Raw genomic sequence first — 25697 nt, forward strand, 5'->3', positions numbered from 1 at the left:
TGGTATAATGTGTGGGAATGTGTGAGTGAATGTTTTTGACAGCCTGGCTCCATATTTATGGGATTAGTTTTGTATCAAAGATAAAGCAACACTTTCTCAGAATAAAGCAAAACTATGAGTTTAAAAGAAGAAAAAGAACTGAGTCAAGCAAAATAAAATAAATTTCAAAAATAAAACTATGAATTGCAATCAAATCATTTGTGTAATCATGTAAACTATAAGTATTTTTTCTTTGTTTTAACATAGGTTTTTCTTTGCAGTTCTTGTTTCTTCTTTCTCAATGATCAGACTTTTGCTCTGGCTGCAGCTCTTCTCGTTTGCGCTCCCTCATTTTTTGTTTGAGATTTTGACACAAACATCCCAGGTGGGCGGGACTTTCAGGGGTGTGTCCTCATTGGCTACTCAGTTTTCAGTGGTTCCCAAACGGTGTGCCGCGGCACACTGGTGTGCCGTGAGGCAAGTCCGGGTGTGCCGTGGGATTTTGTGACAACCATACTATATCAGTAGGCTACTTTGTAGGTTTATATGTACGTAATCTGCGCGACTTGCGCGTCCACATCTCCACGTGCAGTGCTGCATAAACATGGCTGAGTCAGTGATAACTTTCGAGGGATGGAGGTATGCCCATTATTTTTAGTTCGTCCGAAGAATAGACAGGAATGTGACGGTGAGGTGCAAACTGTGTCTAGGCCAGAAGCTGTTATCCACTGCTGTAAACACCATGTCAAACCTCAACAAACACCTGCAAAGAACACATGCTAAGGTGAAGCTACCGCACACGCTATTTGTTGTTTGTTTATATCACGTAGTCTGTTCTTCTTCTCTGTCTTCGGTTGTTGCCTGTTTTGAATTACAAATACACACTACCGCCGCCTGCTGGTAAGGAAAGTTATTGCCACTCACGCATGCGCAGTTCGTACGTGCTTGGCGAGTAAAGTAACGAGTTACTTTATGTAGATAGTAACGAAGTAGTGTAATATATTACTTTTTTTTTTAAAGTAATATGTAATATATTAAATTGTTTTAGTAACGACCCCATCTCTGGAGTTGGCGTTCTCTACTCTGATTTACATGAAGAACAACAGGAGGTCACGGCTCTCTGTTGAACAGGACTTGCGAGTGGCCCTCTCCTCAGTGCCACCAAGGATTACAAAATTCTGTGCACCCCGACAGGCACATGTATCTCACTAATTTGTAAGGTGGCAAAAATATTTACAATAGCACATGTTTCAATGCTGATTGCTGAAATGTTACATTTATAATTTGTAGTTCAGGACCATGGACAATGCAGCTTCCTTGCATCGACAGTTCTCTGTGCTGAATTTCTGCTGAGTTTCCTTTGCCTCATTTTTAATGTTGTGACCTGTCTGGTTTAAATGAGTGTGTTGCTACTTTGATGAAGCCTAATTTGATAAAGTTTCAAATTAATTTCTGAAATTTTTCGTTAATAAATATTTCATGAGTAATATAGTTGTCTTTGTCACATGTTATTTGGCATTAGTAAATAATTATGCACATTTACAGATATTTTACATGATATGAGTGATAACACGTGTTATAAGGGCTATTTTGCACAATAGGTGTGCCTTGAGATTTTTACTTGGGCACAAAAAGTTTGGGAACCTGCACTACACCACAGATCATACAGTGCAACTCATGCAGCAAACTCCGTAGTCCACTCGGCCACGTTAGTGTCGGTGTCTCCTGAGGAGTTTTCATGAACATATCGGACTTCTCTTATGGATTGCTGTGCATTATACTTGTGTTGTGTAGTTTATACTTTATTCCAACTTTAAATATTTTAATACCTGAACACACTGCTGCTGTTAAATAATTTCCCAATCTGGGATTGATAAAGTGTCTGTCTGTCTGTCTATTTATTTATTTTATAGATAAAATAAAAACACATCTATGTATTTTCAAGCTAAAGGTGATGCACAATATAAACTGTATACTATTTTTTTTTCAAAGACATGTTACATTTCAAAAGCATATATTGCTATGTTTAGGACAAACAATTAAAGACTGCTTTAATTTTTACAAATTCTACAATATAAAATTGGCATATTTGCTTTATGAAACAGACCTGACCTAGGCTGCATACCAACACAATTAGGAACATGCTCACATCTTACTATGTTGGTCTGAAGAGCTGAAGCATTCATACACAATGGATACAAACTGTGTTGTCTCATTCTATATCCTGTGAGAAAATGATATACATTTAGCATTAAAAACTCTACATACTATTCCTAGCCTGAGGAAGATATGAATAATCAACAGATTTGAATGTAATCTCTAACATTTTCATGTAGAATAAAGACAAAAGAGTGATTATACAAATTACATTTATTGAAATTTGAACCAGAAGATCAAGTCTCAAAGAATGTTTTAAATAAAAGGACATAAAACAAAAAGGTGGATAATAATAACATCTATTAAATGTATATGTAAAGCCATTTGACACTGAGCCAGTGCCTCTTCTTTGCATCAAAATGGCAAGTCCCAGTGTGATTGGTGTATGGATGTGACGGCACTGTGCAATGAGATCATGGCAGATTGCAATGACACGCAGATTGTCCTTCAAAGCTGGTTCCTCGTCACAGGTCTCGCAATTTCTGGGAGCATTTGAATCAACACACCAGTTCACAAAGTCAACATTGTTTGGTACATAGTTGCTGCAATGTAGACGTGATAGTCGATCACTGCTCTATGTAGTATTTGCCTGTCAGAGAGACCTTGACTTTGCTGTTGTGTCTCACAGTCTGCTGTAGAAGCTGTTGTCTCTTCTGGCTTGTCTTCGAGATGTACAGCTCTCATTGCCAATCCCATGGGCACACTTTCAGAGCATACCAAATCAGACTGTCCAGCTCGTTCTACAAATACCAGCCTGTGCTTGTAATGCAGTAAGAGCTTTTCCTTCAGTTTCCAGGAGCTGTATTTAGTGTGTTGGACCATCTCATCTTCTTCCCCAGACCTCAGTGTCTTCAGTATGTCATCAAACCTCCCAGCCAAGGAGTTGAGGGTCGTCACTTTCAATTATTTTGAGAAAACAGTTTTGTCAATGAGTTCAGTGAGCTTAATAAAAGTTTTTTCATAGATACTGGTCTGCTGTTCTGATTCTTTTTTTCGTCTGGCAGCTGCTATATTTAGTTTAGAGATATAGTGTTTAAGGCAGCTTCTATGATATTTGGCATCATATGCAAAGAGATCCGGATATGAGAGCAGCCGAAGATGTACAACTTCATCAAGCCTTTCTGATGCTGCATGAAGGACCTTGTCTCGGGTACTCTTACCTGTACCAGTCATAATGGCTGTCAGAGGTTCTGGTCTTGATCTGACCCTCCCACAAATGAAACAATCTCTTCGTATGTCAAACGATAATGTATCAACCCTACTCAGTCTTCTTGAAGAGACTGATGCAGATATGCTCTCACTTTCAACATGTGCAACTTGTTGCTCACTGATATTGGTCTTACTGGAGTAGTTTGCTCTACATGATCGATGATATGATACCTTTATTTTAAACGAAAGTGTATCATCTGTATATGGAGAGAGAGTTGTATGAACATCATCATCTCTCTGTTGAGCAACATTTAGTATACGTTGGAGGCCTTCTGCTGTGGGATTTTTGACATATGGATCTTGTTTCTTCCCTTTTTCAAAATGTTTACCACAGATGATACAACGATTTGCATCCACTGTTTGTACATCACTCTCCATTCTGGTAAAATTGGAAAAAAAGAAAAAAGATACACTTCAGAATTTGTACAGTTACCAGTGATACTAATTAAGCCAGGAGAAACAGAGTCTACTCTATTGTGAATATAGGCTACTGGACAGGCTCTGTTCCATTAATGAAACATTAAGCTAGGTCACTTTCCAGTTAGCTAATTAGCCATTTTATTTGACAAGGTCCCATCTTTTCACAGTCCAAAAATATTTGCAATGATTTACCTGTCAGTTTGTGAAGAAACCCACGTAGGCAATGAGATGCAGATAAAGCAGGTGGAGTCAAATACTGTAGTATAACTTCTTGATTCTCTACAGAGCTGAATGACTTGCTGTTATGAGGAGCATAAGCTTGAGTTGCTGGGCCGTCGATAAACAATGTGAGCAGAGACACATATTGCCCTCTTGAAGGTCATCCTACGTGAAGAAGACACCTCCAACACCACGTTTGCCCCCGCCGACCTCAAAGACAGCGTCAACTCCACTCTGTATTTTATCGACGGCATGACGTGGCCGGAGGTTTTGCGCGCGTACTGCGAGAGTGACCGGGAGTACCATCACGTTCTGCCCTATCAGGAAGTGGATGAGTATCCTTATGGTCCTCTTGAGAGTAAAATCAAGGTGTTGCAGTTCTTAGTGGATCAGTTTCTGACCACCAACATTGCCCGCGACGAGCTGATGTCCAACTACTACTTCGTTAGTAGTTCTATTGCATTTTAGGCTTGCATTTTCTCTTCGTTGCAATATTTTACTTAAAAAAATAACAATTATGGGTTATTATTATTATTATTATTATTATTATTATTATTATTATTATTAACAATTCTCAAGTTGTCATACCTTTTAGGGACTTCTACTCAAGATAATTTGTTAATATTTTCCACCCCTGATAAGTGAAGTCAAAATAAAACTAATTGGTGATACTATAGATTTAATTAGGACTGTTTCATATTTTCCCCATTTGGGACACCTTATACGTTTAGTGACATAACTCCATGAGTATGTAAGCTACCTTTACACAATTATTATTGCTGATTCAGTAGAACCACACCTTTCCAACAAGCCCTCATATGTGTTGCTATGGCAATTCATGTCAGAGTCACTACAAAGTAAAGAGAACATTCTACATAGATTTACATTTCCGCCTATTGTAAGTATGTGTTCAAATGACTGTATCTCCAATTTACATTAAGATATTGATATTCACTCTTTTCTATAATGCAGAGGGATGTCCTGAGCTCAGGTATGCCAAGTTTTGAATCTACATGAGTTTATATGCCTCAACCCCCAGACGGCCAGGCTTTATTTTTAGTTTGGGGTGTATAACTTTATATATCAATTTCACCACTTTTGCAGTAAAACAATGTTATACAACAATCCATTTCATGTATGGGAGGCCTTAGAGATGAGGAAAAAGTAAGCTGTGTTTTGTCCTAACTCCGGGAGCGGTATCTCGAAAACTAAAGCCCTTTTTGGCTGTTTGTCACAGGCCTATCAGGGGCATCATGGACGGTAGGTTTTCCTACAAAGTTAACTCAACCTCCATTGATTTTCATATCAAATTAGCATGTTAATAAAATAAGCTATCATGGCCTATACTTGCATATCTAAACAGAATCATGAAAGCCTGTTGGTAGAGTCAGGCACACGAGTCCGTTTGAGTGTGTGCGTCGGTGTCTGAACGCTCACTCACTGCTCGCTTTGTAGCTAACTGTCCCTGCTATTAGGCTACTTAGCTTGCATTGTTATGGATCTAAAGGTAGCAAAAGCTAACTTTCATAGCACAGCTTTTCTTTACTTCTCACTTAACACAATAAAGAAACAGACCGTATAGTACAGCACAAACAACACAAATGATCAATACTTACATATATTTTCACTTGTAGTATTATAATAATTGAAATGCTGGTTCTTCTGCGCAGTGGCGCCTCCAGAGATTGTTCATAGGGATGGCCAAATGGGGCCACTGACAATCTTGGGGTGGCCCACCAAAACCAAGAATTTAATTGTTGTAAAAGTATAGATTAGATGAAAACAATGGCAAAGAGAATCACCTACTGATATACTTTGGTTTCTTAGGGTGCATTCACACCTAATAGTCAGTTTTCTGGTGCGCACCAGACCACAGTTTGTTACATTGTTTCATTTTTCAGAAGGTTCGGTTTGCGTTCACACTGGCAAAACTCAAACGGACTATAAACTTTAAACACAAGTCATGTGTACGGAAATGCAGTTCAACCATTGGTCAGACATTAAGGGGCTAAAAGCGCAAATCCCGGCAATTTCTACCGGAGCCTCCGCCATAGAGCATCGGCACTTTCGGAAGGTTATTCTCATGCTGCTGTTAATCTGGAGATCAACAGACACTAGCGGCCCGCGCATATGATTATATAATCAGACAACGTCCGTTAAAAAACATTATAACACATATAATGAGAGACGTTCTGCAGTAAGGAGGGCGTTTCACCGACGACAGGTGTTCTTACTTTTATGTAGCTGACGGAGAATTTTTACTTTACACAACACTGTTCAACACTTCATTCTTCTTCACTCTTTAACTAAACAACCGCGGATGTCTTGAAAGACTCTTTCGCTCAAGATTTTTGAAGATATCCGCGTTCTTGTGACACGTAAATACTACGCTTCCTATGTTTTGGTGCGGACTGCGTTCGCACCAGCAATGAACCGCTCCAGAGTTCGCAAGCAAGCGCTCCGAGACCACCTATTTTAGCGGACCAGAGTCCGGTTGTTTAGTTCACTTAAGAGGTCTCGGATTGTGTTCACACCGACCCAAATGAACCGCACCAAGCGGCTAAACGCACCAGGGTTCGATTCAACCGGACTATGCAAGGCAGGTGTGAACGCACCCTTATTTTACATTTTCTGATACTATTCATCTGAAGTGAATATAACATGGATAGTTAACATTTTACTTCAAACAACATTTAAAATAACCTTGTTTTGTGTTATGTATACATGTGTTGGTGATGTATTGTTTTGTTCTTTATATATGCTAGTTGTTCTTTCCTTTTAAAAAAGACAAATACAGCTTAATTTAAACAAGTTCCTTTATTGTAAGGCACAAAATGTTCAGCATTCTCAACACATACAATACACAACAGCAACACAACATGTTCTTCAGTTATATTATGTCTCTAGGTTATAACTTGTTTTAGACTGAACAAAGCTGTTTGTGTCACACTGGGATCAAAGATGATTGACATGACTTTATTAAATCAACTTTTAAAACATGACTATTTTATTTCAACAGGACCCAAACACACAAGGGGTATAACATGGTAAATACATACTGTGATTGAACACAAAAACACCATCTATTATTGACCTTTATAGCAAATTCAAAACATTATAAATGATACAAAACACCACCTTTTAGATTAGGCCACTGTGGTGAGAGTAATACATATAGCTTGTATTCCATTTGTTTTGAAAATGTATATTTGTACTTTATAAACAAACTGGTTACCCTTTTTTGAAATGAGCATACAGAACATTATGAAAACAAACTTGACTAATGGTCGGCTCATAACCTCAGAACACAGAAGAGGAAAAACTGCATAGATTCTCGTTTTATTTTGAAGACTTAAATGATTACAAAGGTCACAATCACATTAATAAAACTGTACTTAGGTTTTAGTTTCACTTTTACAAAACAGAGTTCCACATGTACTTTCTAGCATGTATGGCCATCTCCTCACTAGCCCCATGCTGCTGCTCCCCTGCCAGCTCTGTCTCTCCTTTACTCATCTTCTTCTTACAATAAGAAGAGATATCTGTTGACTCTCTCTTCATTTTCTGCAAATTGACATTACACACAGCAGTGATTAATAGTAGCCTACGCATTACACCAGCCCAGCATACCGACATCAGCTAACGTTAGCTTAGCAAGCTAAACTAACGCTAACTAGGATAGATCTGCCAGTGTGTTTACAGACGAATTATACCTGAAGCCAAGCCAGCCTTTACTGAGCCCCAAGCCTGTTTTCCGGGTCTTCCAGCGTTTTTCTCATTTTAATGCCATTGAACACACATTCTGATCAGAATAACAGCTAAAGGTAAGCATATCTCCGTTTTTTGCTACCTAAAGCTAACACACTAACCTGTTAAGCCCGAGAGACCCCGGTAACGGGGGCCTCCTGCAATATCTTGCAGAAAACAGTATCTGAGGGCATGTTCATTTAATAAACTATGAATGTTTTATATCCATGGAACGGAAAGAAACTCATCTAACTGATCATTTTAATTTTTTTTTCAAAAAAACCCCCACAATGCTAACGCTGAGCCTCTGAATTAGCAACGAGTGAAAAATGCTAACAGATGACTGCACCAAAATTCACTCACAAAACCTTATTATTTATCTTTGCTGCACATCTCAACGCATCGTTTCACATCGTGAGGAGACACAGAATTGAAGGGTACCCTCATTATCACTCAATTATACGAATTATCGGAGATAATGACAAGAACACACATCAAAACATATGGAGCTAGGTAGCTAGAAACGCTAACATGGCTCACCTGTGTGGTAGTCTGGTCAAAAGTGGTCTTCAATGGCATTAAAACGATAAAAACGCTGCTGAAGTTAATCCATATATTAATCCAATGTGTCTGTGTCACTTTGAATGATTTCTGATAATCCATGAGCAATAAATCTGCTTTTCGGTTTTGAGATGTCAGATTTTTAACATGAGTGTGTGCAGGACGATTTCCCTTCGAGAGATATGGAAAATAGATATGGAAAATCCACCCAAATGGCCCCAGAAGAGGTTTTTTTTGCTAAATCTGTCTAAAAAGGTCAAATATCACTTGTTTTGCATCAATCTTAATACAGGGTACTTATTATATGTTGTACTTTGGATTCCTAAAGCTGTTAGTCTACTAACCCATCATCCAAGGTTAGTTTTCACTATAAGTACAACATATTTTTTGGACGGACACTATAATTTACAGTTTTTTACCATGTTCAATCTGAATTTTCTTTAAAAATAAAAAACATCTATATTGATTCTGACTTTTCTACATCCAACTCACAGGTTTATCATTACTTTGAGAAAAAAGATTATTAATTTAACCCTTTTAGAAGGGAAGATATGGTCATTTGTTCTGGGAATGTCATTTTCGAGCCTGAGTTCTGAAAAACAGGCTCAGGGCTTAACAGGCTAAAGCCTAAAGTGTTGTGGGGCTTAACAGGCAACGAACGTATATGACTGAAATGGGGCCACTCACAATCTTGGGGTGGCCCACCAAAACCAAGAATGTAATTGTTGTAAAAGTATAGACTAGATGAAAACAATGGCAAAGAGAATCACCTACTGATATACTTTGGTTTCTTATTTGACATTTTCTGATACTATTCATCTGAAGTGAATATAACACGGATAGTTAACATTTTACTTCAAACAACATTTAAAATAACCTTGTTATGCGTGCTCCTCTTCTCAGAGGCTGAGTTAACCCTCCCGCTGCCTCCTGGTGCTGCAGAGATTTCATGAAGTGAAGGAGGTTTTCCTCCTATAAAACAGCTGTGGGCAGCAGATACTGTGAGAGTCACAGACATGAATACATAGATCAAGGCAGACTGGTGCACACACTCTCCTGCTTAAACAAATATAGCTCTACACCCCTGGCCGAAATGTCCGTAAAATGAAGTCCGAGTTCGACATTTTAATTAATGTCCTGCCAACACTGGCAGGACAGAAGGCGACACGCCCTTTCTAAGCCATGTCCTCACATCCCAAGCTGCATCCCCAAAAAGTGTATTATGTTGTTACAACAGGGTTCAGGGGGAGTGGCTGTACGGCTGTACCCATAGGATAGAAAAGGGGGAAGTGACGTCTGACTCAGAGGTCGCGCGGCTGTGGAGAAGAACGTGTTGCCCACATTCTGTTACTGAGTTTAGGCTATAGCTAGCAGGTTTATTGTTTTGGGTGCAGTCACTTTTGCCTCCACTTGCTGTTCAAATAAATGTTGAAAGAAAAAGTTAATCTGTTTACAGTTCTGTTTTATATGGGTGTGAAGAAGAAGAAGAAGAAGAAGAAGAAGAAGAAGAAGAAGAAGAAGAAGAAGAAGAAGAAGAAGAAGAAGAAGAAGAAGAAGAAGAAGAAGAAGAAGAAGAAGAAGAAGAAGAAGAAGAAGAAGAAGAAGAATGTGCCTGTGCATGTGCCATCCGACCTCTGCAGCTCATTCAGAATGCAGCGGCTCGTCTGGTCTTCAACCTTCCTAAATTTTCCCACACCACTCCGCTCCTCCGCTCCCTTCACTGGCTTCCGGTAACTGCTAGAATTCACTTCAAGACACTCGCTGCGAGGGGGACCCAAGTTCCCATCAGCAAAAACACGTGGGTTTGCTATCCTGGCTCCAAAATGGTGGAATGAGCTCCCCATTGACATCAGGACAGCAGAAAGCTTACACACCTTCCGGCGCAGACTGAAAACTCATCTCTTTCGACTCCACTTCGAGCGATAGAATGACTAACAAATAACTGCTAACAGAGCACTTATATACTAATAAAGGACTGGCTTATCTAAAGCCAGTTGAGTGGCACTTGAAATGTTTGGCTCTATGAAACCTGATGTTCTTATATGATTCTGTTTTCTTCAAGGTTGTGTCTTCCTGGTCGAATGTACTTATTGTAAGTCGCGTTGGATAAAAGCGTCAGCTAAATGCAATGTAATGTAATGTAAAAGAAGAATTGGGAGGGATGAAACCCTCTTTAATGGTCACACATGCAGAGCACACAGCACACAGTGAAATTTGTTCTCTGCTTTTAACCCATCCTAGTACTAGGAGTCTAGTACTAGGAGCAGTGGGCAGCTATTGTACAGCGCCCGCGGAGCAATGGGAGTGAGGGGGGAAGGGGGATGTCCGGTGCCTTGCTTAATGGCACCACGGCAGGGCAGGAGGTGAACTGGGACCTCTCCAAGTAGCAGTCCACACTCCAAATAGGTCTGGTCAGGGACTTGAACCGGCGACCCTACGGCTCACAGTCCAAGCCCCTACTGACTGCCATAGATTTAGTCCCTAATTTTGCTCTCAAAATGGACCAGATTGATGCATTTAACTTCCCGGGGGAGCTTGCCCCCGGACCCCCCTAGAGGAGGTGAGGTCCACCACCTGCCCACACCCCCTGTTAAATTGTCTCACCCACATTGAGGATGCAGGCCCATGTTTTATTCCATGTGTCAAGTCAGGCAAATTGGGTCCAAATGTTATTGCATTAATGATCTGTTAACATTAAAATCACTAAATATATGCCGTAACTATTTTGCTCTAGGCAACTGAAGGGCTCAGGTAATGTGATTACTATATGAATAATTGTCCAAAATAACATAAAATGCATAGGGTTTTTTGTTAAGTAACATACTTTCGTCGCCGGCTGGCCGATACATGACGCGCATTAAGTGGGCCTGTCTGTCAATTAATCCCCGGGCTACTTTTTCCCCCCAGTCCGCCCTTGGTGGTAGGAGTATGTGTGTGTTGTACAGTGCGTAGATGCGGCGGACAGACGGGTCTCAGTTGGTTTGGTGTCCTCTGCTTACTTTTAATACTTGTAAATACAACTTTTGGCCCGTAATTTCAATTCCCCATTTCAGCGACCAGAGAGAGGGGGGGATATATCCAGTCTCTGATTGTGTTACGTTATTATGAGAGTGCTCTCATACTTTAAATTGTATATATTTATATAAATATATTTGTGTGTGTGTGTCCGCATCTGTAGCCTGTTATTGTATCATTATGCCGCACTCTCAATTAATTCAAAGTAAATATGTGGGGGAACAATGTTCAGCTGATGTAACAGAGATTATAAAATACAGCACTATGACAAAACACTCGACAGCTGATGCAGCTGTTGCCACGTAATAATGAACGGACGTCGCTTTAATATGACCGCTCAGAGGAGAGGAGTTCTCATTTCTTTAAACGTCTGCTGCTTCCCCTCCTCTCTCCTCGGTTCCCCTCCTCGGAGTCGAGGAGGGGAAATTTAAGAATTGAGAAGCCTCTATTGAAACCAGGAGAAGCAGGAAAATGAGTTTTAAGAGCAATGGGACGTCCTTTCCTCCGGAGCGTCACGTGAAGCGACGTCCGTTTGTGATGACGCCGCACAGCTGATCGTCTGACAGCAGCCCTGTCCCCGTTATTTTCACAAACACCCCCGCCACACATTTACTGACACAAACATGTATCAACCAAATAAGAACTCATTCTCAAAAAAGATAAACGCCATTCTTAAAATGTATAAACGAACAATAGTTTGATTAATATTGATTCGAGTGTACAATAGAAATAAAATAATTGAGAGAAGAAAAAGAGATATGTTATCTATCAAAACCCAGTTAGATTAACATTCATTGGACTGCACACTTTGTTTGTTTGTGTGGATATGTAGCACATTAACATTTTAATAGCACTTAATAAGATAAGATAAGATAAGATAAGATAAGATAAGACTTTATTCATCCGGAAGGAAATTGTTGTGCCAGAGTAACAGTAACAGTAACAAAATACAACAAACACAATAAACACAGCAGAAAAAGAGCAATCAAACATAATGACTGACTGAATGGAAATGACAATAAATGAAAATATAAAACGAAAAAAGCGATCATGAAAATGTTTCCAATAAATGAATAAAATGATTTTTGACCACTTTGTTGTTCAGATATATCACATATTTGTAACTAAATGATACATTAATTGAAACAAAACACAGTTTAAACTGAGGAGTGACTCAAATCAACTTCCGGTAAGACCGAGGACCGAGGTGCGAGGAAATGAAAATAGTCGACCTGAGACAGGGCCAGTGATTTTTGTGTCACAAATGTGGAGGCGCCGCCCATTCACTCTGTACCGGTGTTGTAAACTAAGCTCACCCCTGGACACTCAACTATTGACTGACATGCAAACTATCCAATGGCAGAGCAGCACGTCTCATCTCGACCAATCAGCAGCTTCCAAGTCAGGCGTTCTGTGTTTTGTTTCTCTCAGACTAATGGGGGCATGATGAGAGAGTCTATCATGGCTGCTTCCTTGGTACGGTGGCTAAACAGATTGTATGTTTTCTTGTTGATTTGTCCACTCTGTGTCCCAGCCTTCTTGAATCTAGAAGAGCTGAATGAGATGAAATATGGGATTCAAATTCTTCCCGATCCCGTCATGTTGGGGCAGGTGAGTGAGGGTACTTGGGGAAGGTAACCAACCGTTAGCTTGCTAGCCATAAAGTAGGTTAGCTCTCGTACAATATCTTCCTTTAATGTTACTAGTGCGAGTATTGAATAACCTGTGTCTTAGCTAGTTGAGAAATTGTATTTAAGTTGTACACATTAAATGTAGGAGAACACGTACATTCTGAAGGTATTTCTATGAGAGCTACGCAGCAACCATTGTTGACAGCTGTCACAACACAACATCCCACACACTCAGCTAGTTGCAACTTCTTTACATTATGAAAGACTAACCACGAAGACAGTCTCAAAACAAGGTAGTTAAGAGGATAAGGTGCAAATGTATGCCATTGCCACACTTGAAGAAGCTGCAGCTGACCGTGTTTCTCCTTCAGACCAAGGCAGAGGAGGTGATGATGGTGTCCAGTAAGTACAAGCAGCTGTATGAGTGTCGACTTCCAGCCCAGGCCGTCCGGTTCCACCAGGACTCAGCCTCTGAGCCGGAATCACAGGGGTACACTGGGCCGGACATCCCGGAACTACTCAGTCCAATGCACAGTGCCCAGTGTCTGGTGAAGGTTAGTTCTCTACTGCTTATCTGGGGGATCCAATAATCAAATGCATATGCTGTTTAGAAACTAATTCAAACTTGTATCCATCCGAGATAGAGCTGTCTTTGATGTAAACTGTAAGACACTGACTACGACTTTCACTATTATGTATGTTGGCTTTTTAAGGAAGCATACTTGTGTAAATAAATGTGTGACTGAGTCAAAACCCTTCCACACCATTGTGATCAGTGACCACTCAATCCATAGTTGATGGTGTAAATTGTGTATGTGTAGTATATTCTTTGCAGTATGAAACTAGTTTGTTTGTATAAGAATTTAAACAATTGGTCAACTATTCGATGACAGAAAATAAGGACCAATATTTTAATTTTTAAAGACATCAATTTGGTAACTTTGTTCTGACATTTTATGAGCAACCAACAATTAATCTAAAAGATAACCAGCAGATTTTCTTTAAACAAATAAATGTAGCTGTCCAGGGGCCTATACTACGAAGCTGGTTCAACCTAACCTGGATATGTTTGAGTTAGCCGGTTGGCCTAATCCAAAACATACGCGCTGTCGCTAAACGGTCCTACGACACGGGTTATCAAGTGGATCGCTCAAGCCAGCCGTGTCCTATCTAGTTAGGTGTGCGTTCACATGAAAGGGGTGGTATTTGGAGCATTCGACCAATCACAAATATGGAGAAGCGCACTGACAGCGCAGCGTCATACTTCCTGAATGAAAAGTCAACTATAATATTAGACATATGAAGAAGTTAAACTTTAAATATCCATGACTTAAACACTTTATCCAGGATCAAAGCCACAGAGCTGCACCTGCAAGGTGAATACAGCTGGTAAAAGAAAAAAGTGTTTGAATGCGTACATTAACAGGTTTATGATATCACTGCCCCGTCTCTAAGACACGATCTGACTTTCATTACATTTGACTCGAGAGTGTTTCGTCAACTTATGTGTTGCTTAAAATAATACTTCCGCATACAGTATGTGACACTGTGAGTGTTGCACGGCCAGATACGGCTCAGCTGACTCAGATAAGGAAATATATGATACATTATGATGTGATATGCCGCGGACTGTACTTAATGTTACTCTGATCCGGTTACTTATGTCGTGGCAGATATTTAAGTAAGCTTTCTTAACGCTAATGTTATAATAGTCAGATTGCTCTGAAGATGGAGGTGATATTCTATTAATGTTCACGTTCACACAGTCGGTGATTTTTGCCGGCCGTCTTTCCTGCAACGGCAGCTTTTCTGTATTTCCTTTCTCCTGTAATATGACTTGATCGCTTTAAACTCCGCACACTGAGCTCTGATTGGTCAGCAGGCGGTGCTTTCACTGAGTTGAGCTCTTAGCCTGCAACCTAACCTGGTCCCGACCAGGTTAGCCGCTAAGCATAAGTTACCATGGAGATCTAGCCTGCTAAAAAGAGAACCAGCTTCGTAGGACCGGAAAGCCGGAGTTTTCCCTGAATTTAGCGAAAATCCTGCTTCGTAGTATACCCCCCCTGGTGTAAAGAAAGTGGATATAGTGCACATCCATTCACAACTTTCTGCAAGAACAAAGAAGCATACAGCATAAAAAGGTAGAGTCTGTACACTGCATTTTGACAATAAAAACCATCAACCTATATATACTGTACACCAGATAAACCTTTTTATTACAACCTCTGTCAACTTTCAGCATGTAATTCAACATACAAGGAAAATACATGCCATACAATTCCAACTGGGTTTTCCCGTCAATACTGAACTCAAGATAACATTGAGAAAACACAGTCCTTATATCCAAGTGTATGGCAGAACATAAATCTGTTAAGTGCTTGTAGTTTCCTCTGGATAATGCAATTGGTGTTGACATCAACCAGTCACAATTGGATTTGCTGTTAACACAATCCTGATATATCTGGATACAAAGTCTGAGCACAGCCACTACAACTGAGTCATATTCATACATGTGGTCTTTCCAGGACAACCACATTCCTCTTACTCATTGCACTGAGTTGCTTCTCTGTATGGCACCTTTTACACAATTAACTTGATTTATATCTTCACTCCACTGGCTGCCCGTTCTTTCGAGGATTCCGTTTTAAACTCTTTTATTTACTTTTAAAGCCCTCAATGGCTTGGCCCTGCCCTACCTCGCTGAGCTGTGACACAGCTACATGCCCACTCGCACTCTCAGGTCAGCTGATCAGTTGCTCCTGAGGGTGCCAAAAACAAAATCTAAGCGCAGAGGGGACCGTGCTTTCTCTGCTGCTGCCCCTAAACTGTGGAACGACCAAGTAGAATGTTGCTTTCAGTGGTCTATTGTTTGTACTATATGGTTGTTTTTATTTTTATTTTGTAATTGATACATTTATTCTTGTTTGTTTTTGTGTTTCGTATCTTTTATGTGATTTTATACTTATTTTCATGTTTTGTGAGCTGAGCTGTGTGATTTTATATTGTATGTATCTCTCTGTACAACACTTTGGTCTGGATGTTTTAAAGTGCTTTATAAATAAAGTTGGATTGGATTTATAAATCATTATCAGCTACACAAGTAAGTTTATCTAGTGCTGATTAATGTTTTCACTGTTTAATTTCTAGAGTTTAGTTAAGGTTCCTACCACAGAGATCCTGCTGTTGGAACAAAAGGGAAACTGAAGATTACACAACTTTGTTTAGTTCTTGAGAAGGGCGTCACTGATTCCTTTACTCATGGGTATTGAGCGCTGGAAATTAAGCTGTCTGTTTTTTGTTAACAAGCTTTCCTGTCTAGTGTGACTGTAGGGAACCAAGTCTTTGTTCCAAAACAAATTAGGCTTAAAAAAAGCAGGTTGCTGGCAGGATATTAATTAGTTCCTCAAACCACTTCCCAATAACATACTGTCCTTAACACCTCATTAGATACTTGTGTCTGGCTGCGTTAAAACAAGCCACTACTGTTACTACCCATGCCATTGTGACTGTGATTGTGTTGGAGACAGTATATCATTAGAGCCTCATTTTAAGTAATAAGCTAAAACAATAGATGTCATGAAAAAAACAAGAGTTGATGTTTCACATACCAAAACCCTTTATTGTTTTGTTTACAACCGTGGCTGATGTTCTTATGACTAAAGTGCTGATCAGGCTATATGCATCTGCTGACTCTTCCCCCTTGGGAAACCCTGATGTATCAATACAACAGGAACTTAATACAGCCTTTAATTGTTTAAACGGTACAGTTGTTGATATAAAATAGCTGTCTAGTGCGCTTGCATTGAGAGGATACAGTATTTTGTAAGTATTTTCAACATACAACTTGACTTTATCATTTCAACACAAACACACACTAGCTTAATAGTCCTCGTCCATCCTGACATATACATTTGTAATCAGCACTACAAATTGACTTAGCTTACAAGTCAACACATTTAGAAAGTATGTTGTACACACCAGTACAAGTTGTTAGAGTATGTCAAATTGTTATAGCATTAACAATTTTACTGTAGATGACACTGGGCAAGTACTATAAATGAAAAGGAAAATATGTCCGTTAATCAATGTTTATTAAACCGTTGCTGTCTTTGTTTTGCCGCAGACGAAGGACTGGTGGACGTATGAGTTCTGCCATGGTCGGCATATCAGACAGTACCACCTTGAAGGTAAGAGCCGACCTTGATGTTTTTTATCTGTGTTTCTCAAGAATCGCTTTGACGGCTGTTGTTCTTCTCTCCTCAGACACAGAAATCAAAGGGGACATTCTCTTCCTGGGTCATTATGAATCTGAATTTGATTGGAGCAATGACACAGCTAAGGTAAAGTTGTCTTAATGTTGTGGTGGTTTTTACATTTAAATAGCAGATGCATGATTAAATGGCCTTCAGCTTTTTAGACTAAAGTTATTTTGGGTTAATTAGGAAATTCATGCTAAATTACTTATTTCAGTTGACCTATAAGCACCTCTCTGGTGAACACAAGTTTAAAGTTGTGCTTTAGAGGTTTTTTTTTACGGGTACACATCAATTGATCAACTATCGTATTTTAAGTTGAATAAGAATTTCTAAGGTCAAGGATAGCCCTACATGATATTAGTTGAACCCTATGTGGTGGTGGTTACTGGAAACCGCCACATGCAACTGTCTTGGGTGTTCATTTAACATTTTCCCATCACATAATGGTTGAGTCCCTGACCTCTTTTGATAGAAAGGAAGAGTTTTTCTCTGTTTTCCAACCAAATACATGGTCATTACTCATCATCCTCCATCTTTAAGCTACAGACAAACATATGAGATCACTATTGTATTTGCTAAACATTTGCATGTCTAAGGAGGAGTGTTTATCTTCTGCTGGTGATTTGTTATGCAAAGAGCTGCAGGTGCAACCCAAGCCTGCCCTTCAAATAATGTGTTTTGTGATTTAACCTGTTATGCCCCGAGCCTGTTTTTCAGGTCTCAGGCTTGAAAATGACATTCCCAGAACAAATGACCATATCCTCCCTTCTGAAAGGGTTAAATTAATAATCTTTTTTCTCAAAGCAAGGTTACACCTGTGAGTTGGATGTAGAAGTGTCAGAATCAATATAGATGTTTTTATCTTAAAGTAAATTCAGATTGAACACAGTAAATGATTGTGTCCGTCCAAAAGAAAAAGATTACTTATAGTGAAAACCACCCTTGAACGATGGGATGGTAGACTAAAAGCTTTAGGAATCCAAACTACAACATATAATAAGTACCCTGTATCAAGATTGATGCAAAACAAGTTAAATTTGACCTTTTTAGAGAGGTTTAGCAAAAAAAAAAACACTTCTGGGGTCATTTGGGTGGATTTGACCTATCTCTGGCCCCCCCTTGCTCGATTTTGCTGATTGACATCTCTTTCTAACCGTCAGAGCCAATGGAATCGAGGGGAACTCCCACATACTCCTTATTTGGTAATGTGTGTGTGTGTGAGACTGACGCATAGCCAAAACCAAAAGCTGACTTTCACTCTCCGATTTTGACATAAAAATGGAATTATGGATTATAAATGAAAAAAAATATTTCACAGAAACATTATCAACCTATGGATTAACCGATTCAGCCGCGTTTTTTCTCGTTTTAATGCCATTGAACAAGTCTTTTGATCAGATTGACAGCTAAGGTGAGACGATCTCCCGTAAAAGCTACGTAAAGGTACGTGTTGTGATGTCTGTGTTTGCTTCCCCTGTCGCAAGTTCGGATCACTCAGTAACGATATGTATACCTAAATAATCTGTGGAACATCAGCTTTAATCGGATATCTTGTATGTGCAGCTACGATAAGTAATAAGGGTATATTTTATCTTGAGTTCTGTGCCAAAGTCCGTTAGCATTTTTCGCTCTGGGGTCATTTAGATGCTTCTTATGAGACTTGTGTTTTGTTTTCAAATCAAATCAAAGTTTTAATTATATAGCACATTTATAAACTATTTTTGGTCGAGCCAAAGTGCTGTACATATAAAAAAAATAGCCTACAGTAGAGACACTTTACAGCAAATACAACAGCACAGATTGTTCAGAATATCAGTATGAGAAAAAAAAACGACACCCTCTATCCTAAAAAAAAAAAGTACCCGCCGAGGGGGTCCTTGGGGCTTAACAGGTTTCAGTAATGATGACTTTCTGTGAATCATTGGAAGTGCAAGAACATCAGAAGCATCACATTTAGTCTTATCATGATAATTTCTGTTTCCCAGGTCTCGAAACAGCACAGGCTGAAGCGCTACCACAGCCAGTCCTATAGAAATGGCTCAAAGTGTGACCTCATTGGAATTCCAAGAGAGACTGAAGTCCGGGTGAGACGTTTGAATCCAGGATAGATTTGTACCCTTCTTCTTTGGCTAAAACTGTATTTGAAGTTGTGTGCATAAGGCTGATATGACACTGACATGAGTATGGGTAATTATTTATCAACTAACTTAAGAGAAAAATCACAAGTACATAATATAAACAAAAAGCAACATGTTATGAAGCAGAAAAAAAGAAAAATAATCTCAGAAACTGAGAAAATGTATCTGTTACTCCAGTATTCATTGTTTTTACTTTCTGAAGCAATAGCTAAAGTAATTAAAGCCTGGTTGCCATTTACTGTGACTATTTGGTATAGAATTAGGCTATGATAATTATTAAGATAAATTGTGTGTACACATGAATGATCTTTCTGTGTATTATTTTTCAGGACACCAAACGCATTCCTCCAAAGCTCATCAATGTTTCTGTAATAAAATCACACGTGTTTTAATAGAGACTTTTTAAGATTGAGCCATGGCAAAAAAACAAAATTCTGGATATACTTAATGAATTTGTTTCTAAGAACTTTTGGGTGATCATAAAGTATAAATGAGGGAGAAGTCCACACACAAGATTCACAGAAACTCTAACCCCATTGAAAATGATTCATGTTGTACCAAGTGATCTTCCTAAACACAACTCATTCATTTGACTTCATTTTTCCCAGTTTGTGTGTGAAGAAGGCTCTAATGACTACATCGCCCGAGTGGACGAGCCTCAGTCGTGCCGCTATGTTCTGACAGTTCACACCAGTCGTACCTGCCAGCATCCGTTCCTGCGGCCTCCGTCCACTGCCAAGCCCCAGGGCATTGTGTGCCAGCCAGCTCTGAGCGCCCAGCAGTACATGGACTACGTCAAGGCTCAAGTCTGTGAGTTGACAAAAATGAGGGGGCCAGTGACGCAGCATATAGGGAACATTTTGCTTTCATTCTTTAATGTGTTGGAGCAGGATATAATGTGGGAAAGGAGTATTTAACAGTGTGATGCTGGTGTGATATAGCAATAAGGAATATAAGTAAGATGTTCAACTTACATTTGTGGATAAAAGGTGTTTGATATAGAAAATCTTCAACTGTCTAATTTTAAAACTATAAAAAATGTGTGACATGATTGCTCTTTTTTCTCCTCCTTCCTCTTTCCCTCTGTCGGTTCCCAGCGGACACAAAGCGTAAAGTGGAGCAGATCTCAGAGGAGCTGAGGACTCTCGATGAGATGTTAGCTGCTAATGAAGGGGCAGATGGAGCAGTGGAGGTAACAGCAGAGGAGACATCACCTGCACCAAGTGATGACCTGGGCCCGTCAGACAATACAGGTTTTCTTTTCTTTTACACAAGATGCAAAATACAATCAAAAGTATTTTAGTATTATGTCAAGTAACAACAGAAAAATAAGCACTGCATTTGTGTTTCTGTCTTGAGAAATGTAAACCTTGTGTGTGCTTTTATATTGAAGCAGATACTGCTGGTTTATCTGAGAAGGCCGGGTCAGAGGAGGCAGAAGATTCTGACTTCTGGGAGGGAGTTTCAAAGCCTGAGAGTTCAAAAACAACAGAGTCCCAACAGGACAAGGTAAAGAAATACAGCTTTAGAGTCAGTAGTCCTTTTTTTAATGATGCTTAATAAAAGAGCTGGCTAGCCTTATCATGTTCACAATGTCAAAACACTGCTTATCTTCTATGGATAATCCTCAGGATATTTTTAAATCTAATTTTATTGGAGTAAATATTTAAAATTGACACATAGTTGATGCATTTTCAATGAATGATGTGTGAATCCACTTAACGTGGTTGACATGATATTTTTCTTTAATTTACAGGTCATTTTTCCTCCAACCTGAGCTCAACCACTAGAGGGTGTAGGTCACTTCATCTCCCCACTCCATAACTCTAACCCCATTTATTTTGTTTTCTACACACAGGCAGCAGATGACGGCTATAACTCATTTACAGACAATGAAGTCATAGATGAGGGTGATGAAGGTGCTACTTCACTCACACTCACACACTCACACACTCACACTCACACACTCACACACTCACACACTCACACACTCTCACACACACCACACACACACACACACACACACACACACACACACACACACACACACACACACACACACACACACACACACACACACTTTTTTTTTCAGTGTTTGACTTTTCTCTCTTCACTTTTGTCTCTTTCAGTCGAAAAATTCAACTTTAAAATCATTACTGACCCAGCAGACCTGATGAAATTTGTCCAACATCTCAAAGAGAGTAACAGGAAGGTCAGTACGTACCCAGATTAAAACATCACTACTCACCGGGGCCTCATTTATAAACGTTGCGTACGCTCAAAAGATGGCATACGCCAGTTTCTAAGCAATCTTTGCGATTTATAAAAAAACGGGAGGGACGAGAAACTGCAACACCGTTGGCAGAATGGAGAGAAATATGTGGGAATAATACCATAAATAGAATGTTACCTCTCATTTATCATATATGAAGAATTCATTTTCACAAATTGATTAAAGCCAATCTTAAAATGATTAAACAAATGCCTGGGTTGAGATGCACATGCTGCAGTGGAGACGCTGCGCACAGCTGATCGACAGCTGGAACACAAACCACCAAATAAAAAATACAAATGTAGATCCAGTCGTCATGACTCCACTCCGGAGGGATTCCCCGATCATTTCTTACAGTTTCTCATCATGGGGGGTGTCTCCTGTCCCCGGTACAAACACACTGACACACTGCCTGAGGAAGATTATGTGTAATTTGTCATTAACTTATTTCGGATCACTTATTTATTTATTTATCTTGGTAACGATCCGACCTCCATGCTGCTACTCTGGTTCAAACTGCATCCACCAAACAATATGATTAGTCTCCACCTCCCCAAAAGAACCAAAATCTGACTCTGTTGTTCTGTCGTCATTTTATTACATTACATTACCTGCGATCTTCTTCATGCAGTCAGTCAAAATGAATATTAATATGGGGCGTTTCTTTGACTATTTATAGGCCAATATGGGCGTTACGTGAAGCCCGCAAAAACTGCGCCGCATTTCGAGTTGATTGTGATTTATAAAGGGGAACCGGCGTAGGACGTGAGTGCGCATTGTTTTATAAATCGGAATATTTTTGTGCGTATTTATTTTCTTTGTCCTACGTAAGCAACCTTCCCACGTGAATCCTATGCAAAGCTTTATAAATGAGGCCCCTGATCACGGGTTTTTCAAATCAATAATTTTCTTCTTTTTAGAAAGCACAACATCAAGCCAAAAGTCAAGGAGAGAACCCGGCAGAGAGCAGCAGAGTAACCGAGAAGCTGGGCGAGGATGAACACTTGCTACAGGACTTCGAGGATGAGATTGCGGACCTCTCAGTGCCCTCTGAAAAGATTGAAGAGATAAAGGAGGAAATGCAGAAGGATTTTGACAACATCATTAATGAGGTTTCCCGCTAGAGACAATATGAAATGTTAACACCAAGATTGATGTTAAGAGAACAATAGTAACATGTTATAAGCCAGATCTGCCACCATGATTTACCAATACTCTGACATGATTGGCTTTCTCCTGTGTTATAGGCTCAGCAGGAATTAGAGACAGAAGGTCTTAAAGGGGAATTTGATCGAACTCAAGCTACACAGACACTGGAGACGACGCTGGACACGTTACTTGACCATTTGGAAGAGAAAGAGGTGCAGGATCCAGAGCAGCAAACAGCTGGAGGTCAAAGAGCCAGCGACCCCACCAGGGGGAGCCCCAGCCTGGCCCCAAAACAGCCAGGTAACCCGGCTTCCTGCCCTTATTGGCTCATGTTCACATCTGTACACACTGTCTCCATCCTCCTCATGTTTCATTCACATGTACTGTAGTTGTTTGTTGTGATCTTCCATCCAAAAATATACGCACACATGGAGTTAGTATGATTCACAGAGAATTTATGTTGTCAGATTATTCTTTTTTAGCATAGTTAGTGGTCTTTTCTCTGCTGCCATTGATGTATATGTGGGTGATTTTAATCAGTGATTACATCCAAATTGATAAACTATCACAGAATTATAAATCTATGACGGTTCAAAAATGTTTAGATTACACATTCTTGGCTCTTACCTCCTCCATCCTGTGGCCCTGCTGATGGGATTTTGAGGTGAACTGTGTTGTTTGTCCCTCTTTCTGTCTCGTCAACCCAGACCAAGCGGATGACGACCATGTTAAGATCAAAATTACTAAGTATAAGACGGGCAGCAGCCCTGATGGGGAGGTCAAAGTTCAGGAGATGGGCGAAGGAGACCCGCAGTGGCAGCACATAAAGGACGTGGTTAAAGAACAGCTAGAGAAAGCAGGACTGAAGGCAGAAGGTATGAGGGGGGGGGGGGGGGGAGTGCCGAAACACTCACAGCCTTTTCTCTCTTCCATCTGTTATCTTGAGCACATGGTATTTCTGTACTTTTCTATTCTTTAAAAAAACAACAAATGTCAGATCTATGTTTTTACAAAGTTAAGCTGTTAAGAAGATGCTTAACTTCATGCTTAAAACCTGAAAGGGGTCCTTAATTGTTTATGCTGGCAGCAAATGCATGCTTTTATGAAGATCATGATAAAAGATGTGAACACTAGAGGTTCTTAATTTAAGAACAGCAACATTAAAGTTCGTAGTAGCGGGAAATAGCTGTAGCTTATCTTAGAGACAAAGGGAAATACAAAGTTGGGTCCATCTGTGTCCTTTCTTTTTCATCCACTGTTGTGTTTGTGCCATTCTTCATTATGATTTATTGTTTTTTTTCACAGATTTGAGCCACTTATAAGTACGTTTGTTTGACTGGAAAGCCTACCTTCCCCCCTGTTTTTCTATCAGGTAAAATTGAGGTGAAGATCTTGACACGAAAAAATGCAGAGGACGCAGGTGATCAGTGGCTGACTGAAGAAGATACGAAGTCCTTCAGAGAGCTCCTCATAAATCTCCTGGTAATTTAAGAAGTGATAATTACTTTTTTGGTGTTAATTTAAAACCTTATTTTAGAGAATTATGCTCTGAAATTCTGTGTTTACTGTACCAGCAGTTATGTGCTGTAGAGTAAGCTAGGTAATTATTTTCAGCATTCAGTCGGTAGGGCTGTGGTTGTTTTTAAAAACATGTTTTCCACCCATCTTCCAGACTGGAGGCACAGAAGAGGTTTACAAAGAGCAGAAGAGGCAGCAGGAGTTGGAGAACAACTATAGGTTTGTGTGGGGAGAGTCCCAGGAGGAGTCCCAGTCATCCAGCACTACTGACTCAGACGACCTGGACATATGAGATCATTCAGTGCACCTTTTGTGAAGGTGAACTCTTGTGGAGAACTACAGGGAGGAGAACTCTGAAGCGCAGCCACCCAAAGGATTAAATTACTGCTATTAAACCTGGTGGATAATGTCAACTCACCTATTTGCACATTCAGAAAATGTGTCCTTGTGTCTTGATTAGGCAATATGTTCTGTTGTAGCCACCATTTTAATGTTGCACGATAAAACTGCAACATCTCAGCTGTTCTGTGCAACTGAATGAAGTTATTCCCCTTTCTGATGGGATTCAGTTTTGATAGATGGCGATGGACAGTATCTACATATTTTTTTTATATTTCAGTTAATTTGTACTGAATGTTAGCATTTCCATCTGAAGTTATCAACAGCACACTGTTTAAAGTTGAATTATAATTTACATTAGTTTTTTAGGTTGCTATTGACAAAGTCCTTACCTTTAATGGACACAGGTAGGAGGATTTACGCATGCCTCAACAAACTGGAGGAGTGTATGCACAGGTTGTTCATTTCAGTATTTACTGATCCTGTCTGGATATGGAAAAAGCGAAAAAATACTAAAGAGTTCACAGTTAATTTCCTACTTTCAGTTGCTGCATTTGGGGGATTACAGTGTCTGTACAGTGCTGTGTCACTTCATATCCCTAGAACAAGGTTCTTTAATGAAAATGTTTCTTTTCATTTGTCCTGGGTTGTTGAAGGTATTCAAAAGAAAAAGGAGTCTAGGATGGTCAAATCTTTCAAGTGTGTACTTTAATTTCTGATGAGAATGTTATTTAGCAAACGAAAACAATTTCAATCAGTTTCAGCGTATCAAAAATAATAAATCCACACAAAACTTTTCTATGGATCCTTCAAAGGTGTACTTAAGGGCTGACTTTGTATAATTTGTGAATAATTGTGATAACTTGTAATTCAACATGTACATAATTATTGCGTGCAGATCTTTTGATGATATTTGATTTGTTGTATATTAACACAAATGAAGTGGGGCTTGAGTTATCAGAGTAAATTGTGTTCAAATTTGTGACTGTGCATCTCCTTTATGAAACTCAAGGTCACTATGTAACTAAGTCAATACAAACTTTATCAAACACAAATAAGGCATTTGATCCGTAGGGAACCAGCGTCA

General features: G+C 39.6%; 1 protein-coding gene across 2 annotated transcripts; it reads left to right on the top strand.

Moving 5' to 3' along the window:
* Positions 1 to 12718: 12718 nt before the first annotated feature.
* Positions 12719 to 25592, top strand: os9 (OS9 endoplasmic reticulum lectin). Of its 2 annotated transcripts, none has more exons than XM_034082728.2 (15): positions 12719 to 12918; positions 13310 to 13492; positions 17062 to 17125; positions 17202 to 17278; positions 19180 to 19278; positions 19941 to 20142; positions 20430 to 20585; positions 20729 to 20841; positions 21191 to 21251; positions 21462 to 21544; positions 22525 to 22716; positions 22852 to 23053; positions 23461 to 23628; positions 24126 to 24235; positions 24426 to 25592. In XM_034082728.2, the coding sequence occupies exons 1-15, from the start codon at positions 12751 to 12753 to the stop codon at positions 24561 to 24563; spliced, it is 2016 nt and encodes a 671-aa protein (XP_033938619.1). In that variant the 5' UTR covers positions 12719 to 12750; the 3' UTR covers positions 24564 to 25592. The 2 variants fall into 2 exon arrangements, with proteins under 2 accessions (XP_033938619.1, XP_033938618.1); XM_034082727.2 differs by having other exon boundaries at positions 12720 to 12918; positions 20726 to 20841.
* Positions 25593 to 25697: the final 105 nt, after the last annotated feature.

This window comes from Pseudochaenichthys georgianus, chromosome 5 (genome assembly GCF_902827115.2).
Source record: "Pseudochaenichthys georgianus chromosome 5, fPseGeo1.2, whole genome shotgun sequence".
Lineage (NCBI taxonomy): Eukaryota > Metazoa > Chordata > Actinopteri > Perciformes > Channichthyidae > Pseudochaenichthys > Pseudochaenichthys georgianus.